Here is a 20,873-nt window from a genome sequence, read left to right as displayed (position 1 = left end):
CTAATTGCTACCAAATATAATCTAATTATTGTGGAAAGATGTTTGGTTCTGGTCAGTTCACAGCATTCAACATTCGGTAATAACCTGAATAGAATAATCCTTAACATAGTTAAAGCTCAACATATATTCCTATAAGATGACCCTTGTTCATCTTATAAAGTGCTTTTTTTGTTTGTTTTTCAGACCAATGAAGATCAGTGACCTTGAAAGTCTACACTTAACTTCTTGCATAGTAGTTCAAGGGTTCCTCAAGCCCTGCATCAGAGTTGATATACTATTCCAACTAGTTAGTCTTCCCAGATATCAGCACATTAAAACCAGATTTTCAAATAAGGGAGTTAATAGAGTCAGAAAAAGGAACAAAATGAGTATATATTTAATGGACTCAGAGTACTGAGAGCAAAAGACAAAAAAGAAAAATCCCCATTACCATAAAAAGATAGGATAGGATACAGTAAGCACTGCAATCAGAATACAATTCTCCATTAAGCCTCTTATATTACAGTACCATCTTTTAGTATATATACAGAATATAACTTAAGAGATCCTACTCAGAGAATTTTCAGTTCAACAAGAAAAAAGAAAGTACTGGGCAAATATTAAAAACCAAATATTTAATGCTGGGCATTTGAAATGTTTTAAGTTATGCAACACAGTCCCTGCTTTTGAGACAATTACAATAGTTTGTGATATTAATACTGAGAAAGATTAAATAATATTCAGTATACTTTAAGTATACAATTGTAAAAATAACCCAGAACTAGTAATCATAAGATTGAAGGCCTAGTTCTAATTATTTCACTTTTAACCAAATGAACTGTAGTGTGTCAACTGAAGAATGGGGTAAATCACACTTAAATTTTATATTCTATATCACTGATGTAGGATCAGAATCAGATGAGGCAACAGAACAATCTAGAATTCTATTCAAATGAAAAATATTATTTAAGGAATTAATTTAAGTTGATAGCTAAGATCTTATGCTTTGGAGTAAAAAACAATTAAGGACACAATGGTCCACTTATTAGCTATGTTAGTTTTGGGTTATTATTATTATTATTATTTTACCTGATTATGTCTCAGTGCCTCCATGTATGATATGAAATAGAATGACATCTAGTCTATGATGAAATAGTTCGTCCATTGAAATTCTTACAAAAATACTCAAAACTTAAATGTAGTCATGGAGAAGCCTCAAAGAACCCAAATTAAGGGGAATTGTACAAAATAAACAACTTGTAATCTTCAAAAGCCTCAATGAAAGATTGTTTCTGATTGAGGTGACTAAAAGAGGAATGACAAAAAAGGTCACATATGATTGATCATTTTGCTATAAAGGACATTATTAGGGCAACTAGCAAAAGCTAAATGGAGTCAAAAGGTTATCAGAGTTACTTCCTGATTTTAATGGTTGTATTGTGCTTGTACTTAGAAGATCACACTTTTTATAGGAGTTAGTAATTGAAGTGTTTGGAGATGATGGGACATGCTGGTAACTTATTCTCAAATGTTTTTCTACTAGTCTTACATTTTTCCAGTAAGTTTCATATTATTTGGAAAGAAAAAGTAACAGCATAAATTTATGCATATTTATGACAATGGCAAAACACTTATATGTGTATTGTGTGTGTAGTTTGTATAAATATGTAAACATATATATACACACATAGATGCCTTATATAATTATATATGCCCAAAATTAAAAAAATATATATCAAAGGCACATACCATTTAACACAATTAACACAGATTATTTGATAAAGAAGGAGTGGGGAGATAGTTGGGGAAAAGGGGATAGGGAGTGGAAGTGAAGCAAAATAGGAAAAAAATATAATGTATAAAACATGATTGCATTTATAAAAATATGAATATTGAGAGGAAGAATAAAACTAAACAAGGAGAAAATATATAAATATCTGGGTCATTTCAGTTTGGTATTTTTGGCAGTAATCATTGCATTTTTCTTGTTATCTCACAAAGGTGATGTGTAATTTAATATCACACAGCACAAGCTGGTTAAATTATGCTGAGCAAAATAAGACATTCAGAACAAGACAATTATCACACGATCTCACTTATATGTAGAATCTAATGAACAAAATAGACCCAGGATTTGGAAGTGCAGAGGGAAGCGTGTGTGTGTGTGTGTGGGGCGGGGGGGGGGGGGAGAGGGCAAGAATGAAATTAATTAAATAATTTGTATGCATAACCGATGGGCATAGACAATAGGGTGGTGAAGTCCTGTGGAGCGAGTGGGGACATTGTAGAAGGGGTGAATGGGGGGGAAAGGGGAGATCTGTAATACTTTCAACAAGAAATATAATAAGAAGACTAAAAAAGGGCTAATTCCAATGTCACCCTGATAGTTGGGAGGTTAGCAATCTGAATCATGCCAGCAAGCTCAGTGTACATTCTTGATAACCTATAATTAGGTCACTTCCTACTTCCAGACACTGGTCTTGCAGAACCGGCTACAGAGGCCCCGGGGCTGTGGACAGTGCACTGCCCCAGAGGAAGGTTTATTAATGCTGGCGCCAGACCATCAGATAGGGCCTGGAGACCCCCAACATCTGGGGGTCTTCTCGCAAGGCCCATGAAAAAGGACCAGGAGCATAATCCATATTTGTGCGACAAAGACCACAGGGAGACATAAAGAAAAGGCCCCTGCATGTTTCTTCACTCAGATTTGGAAAGTTATTCCCTGAGTCTGCCAGCAAAAATAAAAAGTGTCCCTTCTTTTCTTTTAGAGTGTTGCTTGGTTTTTGTTGGTCTTCTGCAACAACAACTTAAAAAAATATAGAATTCTAATGGCAATCACCTTTTGCTGCTCTTTCTAAGGAACCATTTGCTTATCAGAATCAAAATGAGCTACTTTTACTTCGGATTAGGTGGGAGGGAATGCCTGTTGCAAAGCTAAGTTAACTTTCATGGCTAGGTAATTTTGCTTCTATCTTTGAAACATGTTTTCCTAATCTGAAGCTTTAAAACATTTTTTCTTTTCTTTTGGGTGAGTGAGGCAAGTGTGAGTGAAGTTCATGAAATGAAGACTTTTCCCTTTAAAAGGAGTTTTAGGGATAAAATAGCCAGAATTTGAGAGTTTTAGAAATAGAGGGTCCGTGGGGGAGGACTGCATAGGTGGGTGCTTGAAGCTGCCAAAAGGCAGACATTCACAGAAATAAAAAATTTAAAAAAGGTGCTGCAGAATAAAGAGAAAGACATCCATTCACAGAAGATAGGAAAACACCACAGGGTATGGGGAGAAAGAGGAAACATACTTTCATAGGGGTTAGAGCAATGCCCACAAATGGAAAAAAGAGGAAAACAGATTTTCACAGGAGATAGAGAATTCTACCACTGAAAGGGGAGAGAGGGGAGCACGCCACGAGGGGTTTGAGCTTTGAAGCTGCTATAATAACCAATCAGGAGGGACTATCAAGAGGCAAAGAACTGCAGCTTTTATAAACCTTAGAGAAAGGGGCTCAATGGGTTACCCCCTTTAAGATCCCTCTCCCTACATGGTAATCTGTACTTGTTTCCAATAAATTTCTACTTTTTTCATCCACCACCTTTTGTCTATGGCCTCATTCTTAGAATCCATCTGTCAAGAACCCAGGAAAGAAATCACCCTTGTATCCTGCTCAGAAAAAACCACGCAACTCACCTTTATTTTCTTTTTAAAACTGTTTTTTTGGGATTTGGGGAACCCAAGTAAAATAATATGCATTCAAAACTAAAATACAGGACATTGAATTCTTCAGTGTTTTTCAGTCATTATTTCAATGCACACATGTGCGCGCGCACACACACACACACACACACACACACACACACACACATATATATATATATATACATATATATATATATATTTTTTTTTTCTTATGGTTAAGTCTAAACTACATTTTTTCCTTAGCTCCAAATTATCCAATTCTTGGTAGGTAACTCTATAATCACCATAGGCACTTCTTAACATCAACTGGGATCCTATTGTTTTCCTAGACAAACTACACATATTAGTTTGTTGAGTATACTTCAGTAACACTGTTTTTGTTTCTTTCTACTTATCAAAATCTCACAGAAATAACTGCATTTGCATAGTTAAACTTTAAACAACTCTAGCTGCCAGGATGTGAAGCAATAAATAGCTCTAAGGAATGTAGTAAGCTCAGAGGTTTATTGCCAAATTACTAAAGGAAATACTGATTGCTGTTATTAAAATTCCAGTAGCTATCGAGCAATTGCCAAAACATATACTCCACATTCTAGCCCATATTTCAAATTAGCCCTCTTTTATTTAACTTTTAGGAAGAGCAGAATGATTTAATTTAGGTCAATAAAAATAAACAAACAAAAACAACAAAAACTTTCTACCAAGCAGGTTTAGAAATTATAAACTTTTCTTTCAGTCATACGCAGTCTTCTGACATTGAAGTAAATAAAAAAAATATTTTCTTCTATAGCTCTACATTTTTGCTTCAAGTTCTGTTACAAGAAGGAATTTGATGAAAGTATGTCTCCACCACTTCCACAAAATTTGATAAAAAACAAACAAACCAACAACCCCCCATACACAGGTATAATATTAGTTAACTATCTTCTAGAAAATTAGAAAGAATTCTATAGGGCTTTAAGGAAAGACTTGTTAGAAATAAGGAAAGATTAGAAAAAGATCTAACTAGGAAATGAAGATCATTTTGAATTGTTTTTTTTTTTCCATTATCTCCAAAATATCATTTTATTATTCTTAAATCCCTCACAAAAGTTTTAATAAAGATAGATAGATATCCTATAGTAGTTTACCTTATTATTTTGGTGACTATGTTCTGCTATTTTAGGGTTTCTCAGTTTCGGCACCACAAAATCTTAGCTAGGTAATTTTGCATTACTCTATCCCTTACATATCAGTTTAGAAATACAAAGCAATAAATCCTTTGTAAAAGCATACAATTCTTGGAACAGCAAAACATATCAGAAGAAAATGTTAAAATACATCTTCTTTAAATGTGTCTTTCTACTTCTAAATATATGCAAGCCATTTAAAAAAAATAAGATATGTTTTTATTTTGTTTCAACACCTAGGGGTATTTATTACATTTCATCACTTGAGTGTATTGTCTTGTAGAAACTTTCTACACATCCATTCCCTTTTACCTCATCTTGAGGTTGCATGAGCTAAGTCTTCATTTCAGATTTAATTAAGAACAAGATGGTTCTTATCATCCCTATGTCCTAATTACAGAGACTGCGTGACAAAAAAAGCCCATACAGAGCTAATCAATCGAGAGAGGGGAACATGCCTGAGACTGATGACCCTATTTGAAACCTTAGTTCTAGCCTTTCTTGAAATCAGATCCATTGAATTTTCAATAAATCTTTATTGATTGCATGGTATATTCCAAGTATTATTTTTGTTGCTGAAGATACAATAGTGAATAAAACAAAATGCCTGTCATTGTGAAACTAATACAATGTTTGGCATAGTGTTAACACAGAATAAACAAACATAGTGCACATAGGGTAAAAGTAAAGCAATATATATTTTGAGACATTCTATCGTTATCTTTTAATATATAAGGTAAGGAGGAAGGACCATTTTGCTAAGGAGAAACTTATGGGAAGGGAAGACAAGGCATAAGCCCTGTGAATGTCTTGGAAAGGAGCATTTAAGCAGTGAAAACTGCATGTAAAAGGGCTCCAAGGCCGACATGACTCCATGTGCAAAGCAGTGTCCCATGAAACTGGAATAGGAAGCCTGAGATGATACAGGATGACAAGTGGGAGATGAAGTTGGGTAAGGTACCAGACATTTGCTATGTGTTTTGGGGAAGCCACTGGAAGATTTTCAGAAAAAAAGTGATCTTAGTTAACTTTTAAACATCTGTCTGTTGTGTCGATAAAAGGATGTTGTGTCATGGAGGGATGAGAGTAAAGTCCAGTAATATAGCCTTGAATTGATGGTGGCAAGGATCAGGATAAAAGCAGTGTGAGTGGCAAAAAATGGTGAAATTTTGGATATATTTTGGGACCAACCAGATTTGTTAACTGATTGGAAATGAGAGGGGGGCAGTGAAGAAAGAGAAAGGTCAGAGGTGATTTGAAGGACTTTGGACTGAGAAGTAGGAAAAAGTCAGTCAAAACTTACTGAATACATGAAAATGAAGCAGGGCCACTGTTTTTCTAGGGGTCGGGGAAGTATTAGGAGTTGAGTGTGAGACACATTAATTTTGAGATGCTATGATAATACTATGATTTGGCTGCCAACCCTCCCTTCAAGGAATGAATAAATTATTCCCCTGAATGTTGGAAATGTTGACCTCTGAGGGGTTTCAGCTTCTGTCTTATTCAGAGAATGCCTACCTTAGAAAATTCAAACTGCTTTCTGGGGAAACCTGCATCTGGCTCATGGGTCTGGGTATATAAAGGTCCTACCTTCTTCTACCAACCTTCTAACTCTAAAGGGCTCTCAGCTCTAGAGCTTTCTAGGGTCTCAACTGAAGCATCTGTTTGGATTGCACTGAAGCTCAGCTTCTCTCTAAACCTAACCCTGCTTCCTTCCTCTCCTCTCCTTTCCACAGAACTTGATTCCAAAATGGCTCCCTAATAAACATTCTGCAACTGGATTTTTATCTCAAAGTCTGCTTCTTTGGAAACTTACCCTAAGACAGTGGTTACTTAATATCCCAAAGTACGTAAATATTGCTATTACACTTGGAGGTGGGACTGGAGTGTTAGGGCAGTGAGCTAACCTGGATATATGAATTAGAACTTGTGAGCACAGAACAATTTGAACCCATTAAACAAGATGAAATAATATTAGGAGTGATTGTAAATAAGAAACAAAGATTAGAAACTTACGTAAGCCTTAGGACATTTCAACTTTTAAGAGATAGGATGGAGAAAAATACCCAGAGACTATGGTGCTCTGGAAGTATACAAAGTAAGTTTAAAATAAGGAACGAATTATCAATTCTTACTGATGAATAGAGTAAGATTAGGAATTGACTTGACAAGGGAAAAGGAATTAGGACCATAAAAAGAGTCATGTCAATTGTTTGATGTGATTGTAATCTTGATTATAGTAAGGTCAATAGACAATAGGAGAAAAAAATCAGCAAAACTTTCTTCAGGAAAATATGGATAACTTATCTGAGTGGTTTGCACAATGAAGCAGAGAAATGGATAAATTGCAAGAGTGGTTTATGGAATGAAGGGCTTTTTTTTATTGTTGTTTTGTATTTTAATTGAGAGATACAACGAATATTTTCATGCTAATGAAAATGATCACACAGCAAGAAAGCTCATTATACAGAAAGTAAATCGGTGATTCTGGAACAAAGTTCTTGAGCAGGCCAGAGTGGATGGAACCTAGAACTGGTGGAAAGGACCCACACTTTAAAGGTGCCGTGTTTTCATTTTGCACTGGGCCTTGAAAACTATCTAGGAATACTGAGCACTATTCAAAGTGTGGCCCATGGAGCAGTGTTGTCCACTCTGCAAAGTGGTCATTACCAATTATAATGGTATAAAAATTTAGACTCGATTTTATCTAGAGTAAAATTTAGAGTAGATCAGAAAACTTTAAAATAATTTGACAGAATGATTTTATATATGTTGAATTTAATGATATAAAAAAATGGGCTTTTAGCCCTCATTGGTTTGGCTCAGTGGACAGAGCATTGGCCTATGGACTGAAGGCTCCCAGTTTTGATTCTGATCAAGGGCATGAACCCTGGTTGTGGGCACATTCCCAGTAGGGGGTGTGCAGGAGGCAGCTAGTTGATGTTTCTCTCTTATTGATGTTTCTAACTCTTTATCCCTCTTCCTTCTCTCTGTAAAAAAAAAAAATCAATAAAATATATATTAAAAAATGAGCTTTTATTCCTTGTATTTTGTCTCTTATTTTTATACTAATTCATTTAAATGCAACCTGCATACAGAGGCCTGAGAAGCATTGATCTCATATGCAAATGGAGGAAATAGTTTAGATAAGAACAGAGAGAAAGGGAATGGGAGAGAAAGGTGATAGAAACTTCAATGAGAGAGAATCAATGATTAACTGGCTCCTGCACAACCCTATTGGGGATTGATCATGTAATCATGCATGGACCCTGACCAAGAATGGAACTGTGACCTCCTGGTTCATAGGTTGATGCTCAGCCACAAAGCCATACCGCCTGGACTGAACTTTTAATTAGAGAATTAAAAATAAAACATGACTACAGGCGCAAAGAGGCGTGGTACATGTGGTGATGGAAGGCGTAAACATCTTCATCCAAGTGTGATGACAACTGGGAGCAGGATGTGCCTCAGAAAGCTATTCTCCTTGTGAGGGAACCTGTGCCTCCAGGCTGAATACAAACCACACAATGGGAGAGTATCCACCTGTCCCACCCGCTACCGCACATTCGCTTTATGCTCTGTGCTATCAGCAAAGGCTATTTCATCCTGAAGTTTAAAAGAACTTGAGATATGGATGTATTTCCAGCCATACCAAGATTTTTAAGCTACTAGCCCTAAGGGAAAAATAAGATTATTTTCACCCATTTCCTAGGTGCCCTACTTCTTGTTAAAGTGTAAATCAGAGACAGAAGTGAAGTCTAACTCTATTAAAACATGCATTTGAGTTATAGCCTACAGCTGTTCTGGGGCAAAATTGCACATTTTTTAAATCATGTTTACTTCTTTCTTAAGAAAGCAAGGGTCAAAGAAAAGATGACTTAGGAGTGACTGTTTTAAATGTATCTCACCTAGGGTTTTCCTTTCCCTAACCTCCCTGATATTTCCTGACTTTATTCCTGTAAACACACTGTAATCTATGAAAGATTTACATGGGGCTCTGTTAAACTTTGGGAAGAGGAAGGTATACATGAATAGAAAATACATAAAATATGCTTTCCTCACGTCGTTCAGCTTTATATTTCTAAAGATGAAAAATCATCCCTAGATAATGTGCATCTCTAAGTGTCAAGGGCACCAAAATTGTTTATGGAAACTTAAAACATAATAGAGCATCTGCTTTAAAGTAGAAAAATGTATGCTACAAATTTAATTTTTGCAATGAGCAGATGCTTGGAATTGTAAGACACATATATCTCTCTTCTATCTATCTATCTATCTATCTATCTATCTATCTATCTATCCTTCATACAAAATAGAAATTATACTTTGGCACTGGTTCAATGTATAACAACTTTCTCATGCATACTTACAGTGACTTTATTCTTTTGATATAATGCTAATGATGAAAGAACCACCTAAAATCTAGTGCAAAGAAAGATGAAAAAAAATGTACTGTACCCTTCATGAACTAAAAATGAAGAGAGAATAAATGACTTTCATTTCTCACATTTATCAAAATTAGGGTAACCTACTAAATAGAATAAGTAACATATAAAATTAAAAGGGGAATTGTCATCTTTTGGTACTGCAGTGTTAATCTACTCAGTAACACATTAAAGAACCAGAATGCTTAAAAAAGTGCTTCTTCAGTAGCAAAAGGGAAAATCTTCAAGTAATATATTCAAATTGATTCCCCATAATATAAATGACACAGCAAATTCTGTGGTACAGGGCCAATTTGTAACTGCTCCAGCTACAAACCTTTCTTTAATCATAAAATTCTATCATCTTCAGGGTAAAATAAATACTATTTTACAAGAAATATTTATAAAAGAAAGGAAGGAGGGAGGGAGGGAGGGAAGAAGGAGGAAGGAAGAACACTTTAGAACATTTGAAGGATGCAAGAGAAACATATTAGCACCTAAGACAAGACCTGGTAATGCAGAATGGCAGGCTATTATAGAAAAGTTGCATTTCATTCAAACTGTTCTGGAAATGGATCAATACTGTAGTAAGATAAAGGCAAAACTTTTTCTTCAATACTAAAAACTAATTCCTTGAGGCATACAGTTTAAATTCTATAGTTCTTGAAACTATAAATAACGAGAATAAAGACAAAAATAAAATGCATGTTCCAAGCTGATTAAAGCAGTCTTATGCTTATACTCAAGTAGCTTTATTAGTAATATTTATGATTTTTTTCCTCAGGTAACCAGAGGTGCCAACACATAGGCTATGAATATATGACTTGTATCTTTTCTTTTGTATTTAAAAATATTTTTAACCCTCACCAGAGGATTGAGGTTATATGTTTGCACTGATTTTTTTTTTTCAGAGAGTGGAAGGGATATGATAGGTGGAGAGAAAAAGAGGAGAGAGAAAGCAGCATAAACATGGCAGACACACATCAGTTGATTGGCACCCACATGTACCCGACCCTGAGCGGGGATCGGACCCTCAACCCAGGTGCATGCTGTTGACCAGAATCGAACTTGCGACCCTCCAGTGTACAGGCCAATGCTCTAACCATTGAGTCACTGACCAGACATCCTTTCCTGCCCTACTAACATCAGGTTTTGCTTTGTTACTTGTGGAACCATTTTTTAAGAGATGTCTTTATACTTTATTTAGACATAATGGATGATACTTTTGGGTTTTTAAATTTTTTCTTTGACACTTATGTTATGCTGCAGTGTCATCAGTTTTTGTTTTTGTTTCTATATAAAATCAGTAAAATTTTAGGCTTCTTATGGTATTTCAATGCTATTCTTTATTACTTTTATTACATTATTTCACTTTTATTTGTTTATATTTTATTAACAAACCTTTAAAAATATTAAAACTATTCTTAGTTTACCAGCCATAAGCACAGGCCACTTTGCCCATCGGTTTGTCAACCGATGCCATACTATATTCATGCTTTACTTTAAAAACAACACTGACATTATTTCAAATAAATTATTGTTTCCACAAAAATATGTTCATGTTTCAATAAATTAGGGTGCAGTAGCAAAAATAGAGCATAAGGTTGAATGACATTTTAAGTAAAGGCACACTTGTAAGCACTTATTTCCCCCCTAATCCCAATCATTGGCCCCTAAAGGAACAGACTGTGTGCAAGGAGGGCCATGCCAATTACAGCCTTTTTCCATTTGTGTGTGTTTCCATTTTGAGAAGTGTGGTCGAATTTTCTCTTTGGGATGATATCACCAGCTATAGTGGAACAGATCATTTGATGCAAAACCTGTTTGTAACTAAGATTCGTTCTTCACAGTTAGGCATACGTTTACTCCTGGTAACTGGATATTTTGACTCTTTGTAGCAGTGTGAAAAATCTAAGTGTTCCATATCGAATAAACAATGTTAGAAACAATATCAGGGTCTTGAGAATAATGCACTTTATTTTCATGCAGAAAAGTATCACAGTTAGGAACCTAGGAATGAAGCTGGGCAGGGTCAGAGTTGATTGTTTAAATGCTAAATACTACAGATCTATACCTTCATGAAATCTCCTAAATAATTTCTTCCTCTGTGCTTCCATTGTAAGTACACAAGTTTGGACCTGTATTTTCCTATACCCAATTTGAATAAATATGTATTGTTATTTAAATATATTTTATACATATTAAATATTTATAAAATATCAGAATTTCTTTCTAGGAAAAATGAGACATCCTTTCCTGCTCTACTAATATTAGGTTGTGCTATGTGACTTATGGAACCATCTGTCTAGTTGGACATTGTATGTTCTTGACTTATTAACTGAGGAGTAGCCAAATGAATTGCTTTGGCTAATGGAAATAAAAATATGGTTAGATAATAAATGCATCACTTCTAGGTAACAAAGGTAGCAGCAACAAACTAGGTTTTATTTTGTTTTCTTGCTCACTGAAAACATTGCAGTCAAAAGATCAGTAAAGTTCTATATAAAAGCTGCTTCATCAGCCTCCATTGTGGAGCAAAGAGGGCCAACATTTTGAATGTGAAATTTGGCAACAAAAACCTAGCTGGCCTATCCTATAATTTGGTTCTTAAAAGTGAGTGTGCCACAACAAACACCCAGGATATAAAAAACATTAGCTTCAAGAGTGTAGAGGGTGTTGAGGAAATAGTTACTGAATGTTTTACGAATGGAAAACCATGATAGGCAGGGATGGATCATTTAGCAAATCTTCTGTGTGCAATGACTTACATCAGAAACTATGTACAAAAGGACCTCACAGATCTTGGCATCAGTCTTGGCCATGTGATTAGTATGAAGGCTTATAGATGCCTACTCTGATTAGCCCAGGAGCAGTCATATGACTTGGTTTGGCAAATGAAACATAGGCAGAAGGGCCCTGTGCACTTCTGGAAGAAGCAGTAAGAGCTGGTTTGTTGTGCCTTGCTTTTCACTCTGTCAGAGAGCAATGATGTCCCAGACAGAGCCTGCTTTATCCTTCTGAGTGGAATGACAGTGATGAAGAAGAGTTGAAATTGATCAACAATGGACACAGGATGAGTAAAATGTAAGCCTTTTAGTTATAGATCACTGAGTTCTGAGATTGAGCATGTGTGCAAATATAACCTAGCTATCTTTACTGATTAAATAAGCAAAGTACTTGAACAGTGCCTGGCTCATTGTGTGCTACTCAAGTATTAGATATTATTATTACATAAGGATGGTGATACAAGATTTCATATGTAAGAAAGGAGGATTATGCTAATGGTGAAATATGAGTCAGATAAAAGGGTGATTTGGAAGGGAAAAAAATGCTCTTGTGAGAAGACAGCTGAGACCTTATATTTGAGTAAAACACAAAGACCTATTTGAAAGGATTGGCTCATTTTTAGAGTGATGAAAGTAGATTACAATTTCAGACAGACAAAGATGGAGAACGCTGTTGGACTTAACTCATGGTAAGAATTTCAATATTGGGGAAATTGGCAACATATCCATGGGTGTGCTGGCAAAAGTTTAACAGCCAGCTCTGGAGTTGGGATATTTGATTTTTCCCATTTGTCCATCTCTGTGACATAAATGCACCCACTATGGACGGTTTCAACCTATCAATGACACATCACTGCACATGGAGTTGGAGAGCGATGCATACAACAGGCTCTTGTGATCTCAAGTGCACAGTCTGGCTCCCTCACACCATCCTAACTGGTTTCCCTGGCAGCAGATCAGAAAGATACAGGAATATGCTGGGGGAGGGGGGGGGGGGAATCTCACCTAATGCTAACTCCAGTCAGCAGAAGACTTTTGTAAAAGAGGAGCTTTGGGTAGCACTGTCCTCTTCTGAACACCATCAACCTAGCAGCCAGGCAAAACAGCCTTACTACAAGGAGGAAAATTACCACCTACCAAACAACTTTCATATAAAATGCAAAGAAAACGCTTAAGAGGGGGAGGGGAGAAACAAAGATTGTTATCTAGAAAGAAACCACTTTGATCTCAATCAAAACCGATTATTTTGGAGTCAGTCTGCTCTTTGAAAACATTTTCCCACAATTCTGTTTTCCTAAATAGAGCAGTGAGTCATCACAGGGTAGTGGACCTACCTGTGAAAATAAATTGGGAGGTAGCTAAGAAGACCTCTAATGCTTCTGTTATGGGAAGTCTTTGGGAGAATAATCTCATGGAAGCTTCTGGATTTTTAGGTCTCAGGTTTAAATTCAATCTCAGTAGACCATGAGCAGAAGTGGATGGCTAGTGGCCTATGAAAGACGCTTTGATTGTGTCATCACAGTTCTTTCTATAGAGATGCCACTGCGATTGGCACCCTTTTTTTTTGCTTCTATCAGAAGCACAAAGGGTGAATAGAAATGTCATTTCAACCATTTTCTCAGCTTTTGTACTGGAGGAATTTGAGATATGAAAAAGGCCAGCTCCTTTCACCTTTAACTCTCAAGTGGAATTATTCTCCAATAATATGATTCCAAAATCTCTCTGGAATGTATTGCAATGAAATCTGAGCTATCTCACAAGTAAAATTATGTAGTACCTTATACAAAGTTAACTAGCATACAGGCACATTCTTAAGGTGTATTTCAATGTAAGACATTTCAAATTTCTTGGCCTGATTCTAACAAATCTAACACTTATTATTCTTTACTTCTTGTTTAAATAAATAGATCTTCATATATGCAAATAAAAGAAACACACTTGTCTTAATATTTGGTTTTGGATATTTTAACATTTTAATGACATAATTAGCTGTTTTCTTTCCCTGAAGAAACTGCGGTTGTTTTTTTCCCCTTTCTTTTATTTTAGCCATTAAAACCCTCCAAATTTCCATATTACTAATAAGTCTACTTCCATATAATTTTGTTTTACACATGTTTTAATAGTGAATGAATACCCAAAGCAAGAAAACCCTATCTTGTTACTAGAGAAAAGAGACAAAATAGGTACTAGAACAGAGACACAGAGAAGTCTTTGATAATGCCAACCAAATTTTTAGCAGCCTCAAAAATAAGTGGGTTATAATGGAATGAGCCTTATTTTGGAAATGATGAGAATTCAATCAACTCTTCTTCAGTGTCAATGACTCTCTATGGAGTTCACTTTCCACATCTGGATAATGAGGTTGCTGTGTTTCATTATTTTTACATTCTTTCCAATACAAACATCCTTTAGAACCTTCACTTTTCCATCATCAGTGAAATGATGTTAATATTCAAATGGTATTTAAACAATTTATAGCTATGCCTCTGTCAACTTATCTGATGGTAATCATTGATTCTGGGATTTTCCTAAATCATCATCCTATCGAAAACTCTCCTAAGGTCCGCTTCCTGAATCCTCATGTCAGCAACTCCCATCATTTCCACATAACTCCAGAGGAAGATAAATTATCTGTCCTATGAACATTCATAGGTAAAGCAGTATGTCATGTCATGGCCCCTATGGCTTTTACAAGTGAGTTACCAACACCATATGTAGTCCAACTGAAGCTATCAATTCAGTTGAAGACACAGCCTTCTCTGGCCAAATATGCTTTAATTAGGAAGACACACAAAGTGAAAACCAAATTATCATCCTGCAAGTAATCCATAGGCCCATGAATCAGAAGCTGCAAATAAAAATATCAGCTAAACCTTCCCCCTTCATCTAAATAAACCAAGACACAGCAATTACATGATTTGCCCATGGCCATAGAATGAAGTGTGCCTCAGAATTGGGACTGCCTACCATCAGCCTGTGCATGTAAAGTTATTCTCTCCATATAACACTGCAGCAAAAATGAATCCTGCTAGGGCAGAGAAAGCCAAGACAGAAAATAACAGTCAGCTGCAGACTCTTTGGATGCAACGTACAAAATATTCAAGTGCCTGTTTCCACTCCCTTCATTCTCTCTTGTAATGATTGCAGCTAATCCCTGCCAGCTCACATTAGTTCCTCAATTGTGGCAATCAATAGCATAGATTAGCTGTGGAAACCCTCCATCTACAGTACCCCTGCTTTCCTTTCCAGATGGAATTTTCATTGACTCAAGTGTATGCAGACATGCGAGCTCTTACCCCGGCAGGCGCAAATATAAGCCCATTAGTCTTCAAGGTTGTCGCTTCAAGAACATACCTGTAGATTTAATAAAACAGCACCAATCCTCATGGCTTCACTGACTTCTAGGCTGTACATCATCTGTGGGAAGCGGGGAGGGCTTTGATTGTTTGGAGGAAGCACTTCAATGTACACGGTGCAGATGGAGTGCCTGCAGAGAAAGCAAAGCCAGCGAGATGGGTAAAATCCTACACATTTAATGACAGACTACATCTGGTATTATTCTGTTGTTGGGTTTACGAGAGAGAAAATTGGGAATTTTTTTTAGAAAATAAAGATATAATTCAGAATCAAAGGGCATGATAATAAAAGCTATCACCAAAATGTAAAGTTTTTTTTTTAATGAAATTATCTTAAGATGAAAGGTAATGCCTCACGTACTGTTCCATCCCCCCTACTTATATTGATAGTGTGAATTAAAATGAAATAGTGGCCCAAAGGAGGCCAATAAATGATATTGCTTTAACCTCTGACATTATTTTGTAATGCCTCTTTAATAGCAAAAACACATTCTGTAAATATCTCCTAATATGAGTTGTCCTTGGGGCTCACTTCCTATTAAACCAGGAAAGGATGTATTGATTAAAATAACACACAAAACAAAATAGGGGCTGAGTTTTTATTAGTTTGGTTGCTAACATCAATGGCTTAATGTAAATGCTTGTCAAAATTCAGGACCATACAGTGATCGTTGTAGAAAAAAGTTGCAAACACAATAACATTTTACATCTTTAAGGAGTATAATATGAACAGTTAAAAATTATATTTCATTAAAATGTTCCATTGGTGAGGAATTTTTGGAGGATAAGAAGATAATCTATTATTAGAACAAAAATATTAAATTGACAGGATCAATACTTTTGACAGCACTGAGATTTCTTAACACAGTAAAAGCTAAAGAAGCAAGTTGTTCAAGGTCTGTTCAGATGAAACACTGGCTAAAGTGTATTAATGAGACATGGCAATTTACAAAACTAGTCTCCTATGTTGAAGAACAGGACTGCTTGAGTTGTTTTAAACTTATTGTAACAATAACATGAATTGTTATTCAAAACACATATAATTTTTATTTTGGAGTCTAGAATTTTTAAAAATCAGATCAAAGCTCTTTTTATTAAATGCTTCAATTAAAAGATATGGTCACCAGAACATTTCCCCCCCAAGATTATTATAATAAAACTAGAGGCCTGGTTTAGGCCCAATCCCTGCAGTTGGACATGCGGCAGTAGGACATCCCTCTCTCAATCTGGAACCGCTTGCCCCTAATCACTCTCCTGCCTGCTGCTTGCCCCTAACCACTCGCCTGTCTGCTCGCTCCTAACTACTCACTTGCCTGCATGTTCAGTGTGCATCATAGCGACCGGTCATTTTGGTTGCTCCAATCATTGCACACCAATGTTTGCTTGGGCTTTTCTATAGAGATAGTCTACTTTTTGACAAGCTTTTAGGTCATAGGCACTAAATATGTTTTTTATAGCTTGTCAAAGTATATTATGTATAAATCTAAATAGTTTCTACATACCTATAGAATATTAAACATTTTCCAAAAACTGCAGTGACTTTAAAAAAAATACTGTACTTATGTTTACTGCAATATAAAGCAATCACATTTTAAATTAAAATTAAAATCTTTTAGATTTTTATAATTAGTTAAAATATCTGTATTAAATTTTGCCTCTGATTTTATCATTTTAATCAAATTCTAATTTCATTTCACTTCAAAATATTTTAACAACCAAGCCTTTGAAATGAGAAATAATTCTAGGGTTAGCATAAGGATTATATATATAAGATTATACATTTATATTTGTGTGTTCACTTGTGTATATACATGCATATATTTATATATGTATATATAATACCTGTAAAACATATTTATCAGTTATTATGGATACATTTTCAATACAAGCTTTCAAACTGAACTTTATGGAATGGGGTAAATAAGCTTGCACTTACCTTAGTCATCATAGTTTAGAGGTTTTAATTTCATTCTTTCACTTTTTTAAATTAAATGCCTACAGGCCTGGTATGCCCTCTCCACTCCCCAGAATAAGAGTGTGATGAGTCTTAGGAATTGGACCTTTTGAATGAAAATCATGTGGTGGGGGCGTAAGAATCTACATTTTTCATAGATACACAAGGCTCTCCCCACACACTCAGTTTTGGAAACCAATGCTCCAGAAGCTCTTGACAAGGAAAACAAGCAGGCTCAATAGTTTTTTAAATTAGTAGCCCAAGGTTTTCTTTACAAACTGACCTAAGCTCTCCTCAGTAACCCTAGAGGTGAAAAGATTCCTTTTAGAAATAAAATTAAAAAAAAAAAAAAGTAGAACTCACTTGTACTCCAAATTCAAAGCTTACTTCCTGCTTTAAAACTTTGGCTTACTGATCTGGAATACTTTACAAGAGAATATGAATCTCTATCCACTTTGTGAAAGTATCTCTTTCATTAACCTTACTATACTTTGTATATTTCCTTCTTCCCCCTTTGACAACTTTCCCCATTAGAGGGCTAAACTCTTTACATTATCAATACTAAACAAGGACCTCCAACTCAGATGATGCATGTGACTTGCCATAGAGAGGAAACTAAACAATGCAAAATACAAAGACCTTAGATCCTAGAACAGAGAACCTCTGTGATCCAATAGTACTATCACCTTCATCTGCCTTTCCTCCCTTTCCTCCTGCTCCTTCTTTCCATGATAATTCAAATACAAGAAGAACTCATTACGTTTTTACCCCTTTAGACTTTGATCTTAGAGTTATTTAAGGAAGATCATATTTCCAAGTCTAACATTTTTCAAGGTCTTGCATTTTTCATCTGTGAAATACTGGCACTTCCCTACAATGTGTTTAAATAAGCATTGACCTATTTGAGGGTTCTTGCTTTGTAAAATGCTATCTCCTTTTTTTTAGAATATACATTTTATTGATTTTTTACAGAAAGGAAGAGAGAGGGATAGAGAGTTAGATACATCGATGAGAGAGAATCATCGATCAGCTGCCTCTTGCACAACCCCCACCGGGGATGCGCCCGCAACCAAGGCACATGCCCTTGACCGGAATTGAACCTGGGACCTTTCAGTCCGCAGGCAGATGCTCTATCCACTGAGCCAAACCAGTTTTGGCAGCTATCTCCTTTTTATCTCTAATGTCAGCACAGTGTCAAGAGTTAGCTTTCCTAAAACTAGATAATGATAGGATTTACAATAACATGGTATCAATAATGCATTAATATGCAGTAATAACTCAATAGCATCAGCTAAGTACATATTAAAACAGGGCAGTCACTAGATAAATAACATTTTATGTGACCATTTTATATGTACTTTTTAGAGCTACTATTCAATGCATAAAACTGAGCATCTGTATAATACAAATTTTATTTTTATCATGTAGCCCATAAAATGTGGATGAATATTTCTAAAAATGAAAACTGTAAAGTTTTTCTCTTTCTCATATAGCAATGAAGGTCAAAGTACAACAAGGCACATGATCTACTTTCTTAGATAATCTTAAATTTTTTGAAAGACCTTTGAAACTCATGAATTTAACGCTCTCATTTTATGAGAGAGGATTAGAAAGTAAAAAAGATTAAGTGACTGAATTCAAGTTATAAAGTTAATTAGCAAAAGCAGATAAACTAAAAGGCAAGGCTCCTGAACTCAAAATCTGTCTGTCTTTTCTCTCTGTATTTCACAAGAACAAATTTGGGGAGTAAACTAGAGGCATTTTTACTTATCTGCTGTGTGTTTCTGTGTGAGTATAAAACATCCTTAGTTTATAATGATGGATGTCATCTCAAGTTATTTCAAGACTTAATAATCATTTATATAATGAATGAAGCATCATCCATAGCACTACTGTTTCTAAGACCAAATAAAATATGAATAAAGAAGCAGTTGGGTAGACTAAGATGTTTAGGCCTACGAATGGTTAACTTAAAATGATAAAAAGTCATTTTTTTGATATGACAATAATATTCAGTAATAAAATGCATTAGAGGATTGTAACTTTCTATTATATGTGCCAACATATCCTACAAGATGGTTAGTCATAATTCTACATTTCTATCTTGCTTCTAAAGTGAAGGTTATAGTGTTTATATTGTTTTCTTCAGTAGATTTAAAACAGAGAAATTACCTTCTTTTTTACTTTGTCTACCAGCAAAATTGTGTTAGACGAGCTATATTTTTAGTTCAATGTTAATGGGTTCTATTTTACTATTTTGGAAGTTCAGAGTGGATTCTATAGGAAGCAAAGATTCCATAATAAAATAAACATAAGAGGTTAGAGAGACTTCCCAGGGACTTCTACAGTGACAGAGTCTTAAGATGCAAGATGTACTTAGATATAAGATGCATTGGGCATTATAGAGAGGGAGAAAAATGGAAATTTACAGAGCAATAAAAAAAAAACCTCAAAATTTGTATGACTAAAAATGGGATCAAAATTGGGCAAAGAGAGATGGGTAAGGGACAGGCACTCATGTATTTTACTTATACTTCATTTTGACAACAATGGAAACTGGTTGAAAGGCTTTCAGAAGTTTAATAATATGCTGAGATGTGCCAAGTAATACATAGCTCCCACAACACAGCATAGTTTACCATGTCTCTGTGTCTTTACTTTTAGGTTCCCTCTGCTTAGCAATGCCATTATCATTCCTATCCAATTATCCCGCACTTACAATTATCTACTGTTACATGTCCAGATTTCCTTGTGGCTCTATATGAATGCTTTGAGAGCAGAAATCTTATATTTTCAGTGCCTCCACAAGGGGCTAGGGATTGTGACAACTCAGTAAATTTTTGCTAAAACCACCTTCATTTGTTATTAATATTAAATATATTGTGTGAAGTTATTTTAAAGTATATTCAGAATATATAGAATATAAAAAAATATATGTATATTTATTTGCAAATTGATGATTTAATCTTGTATTAATGAGATATAGCCTTAGATTCCATGAGAAAAATGGGGACTCAAAAAAGTATGCCATGCCATGCATCAATGATTTTATAATACTTTCATTATAAGATATTTGGGAGAGACTCTCTTATATTCTCTATGTCTTCATAAATATTTAATAGTAGTACTTTATTCAAATTAATATTAAAAACATATTTATGTAATTTATTTCAAGTACATAAGTATAAGGAGACCTACATATACCAAAAAAATGCTATACCCTAAGCTTTATTTTTTATTTTGTTTTTAATCTTTTAAAAAAGTAAAAACGCTATAGACTATTATTCTTTTTACTCTTACTATTTAGCTACTTTACTCAAACAGAATAACAACAACAACAAAATTCTTATTTTGAGAGTGTTATTTAACTTATGGAGGTCACCAGTAAAAAAAGTTAAGATAAATGATTTTTTATGTTACTATTTAATTAGGTTTACATTAAATAGTTAATAAATAAATGCCACCATTGCTGGCATTTGTACATGATGTCACAATCTATACTTTTATGTTAATA

The 20,873-nt window shown here is 35.0% G+C and overlaps 1 protein-coding gene across 2 annotated transcripts in view; it reads right to left on the bottom strand.

Moving 5' to 3' along the window:
• Positions 1–20,873, bottom strand: part of PCDH15 (protocadherin related 15) — a 613,865-nt gene that overhangs the window by 205,078 nt on the left and 387,914 nt on the right. For both annotated transcript variants that reach the window (XM_045581870.1, XM_045581869.1), the window contains exon 15: positions 15,404–15,536. In XM_045581870.1, coding sequence (XP_045437826.1) covers positions 15,404–15,536 — 133 coding nt within the window. The remainder of the gene's footprint in view (positions 1–15,403; positions 15,537–20,873) is intronic.

The sequence above is a fragment of the Pipistrellus kuhlii genome, unplaced genomic scaffold (genome assembly GCF_014108245.1).
Source record: "Pipistrellus kuhlii isolate mPipKuh1 unplaced genomic scaffold, mPipKuh1.p scaffold_m20_p_15, whole genome shotgun sequence".
Taxonomy (NCBI): domain Eukaryota; kingdom Metazoa; phylum Chordata; class Mammalia; order Chiroptera; family Vespertilionidae; genus Pipistrellus; species Pipistrellus kuhlii.
This window is presented reverse-complemented; position numbering and strand designations above follow the sequence as displayed.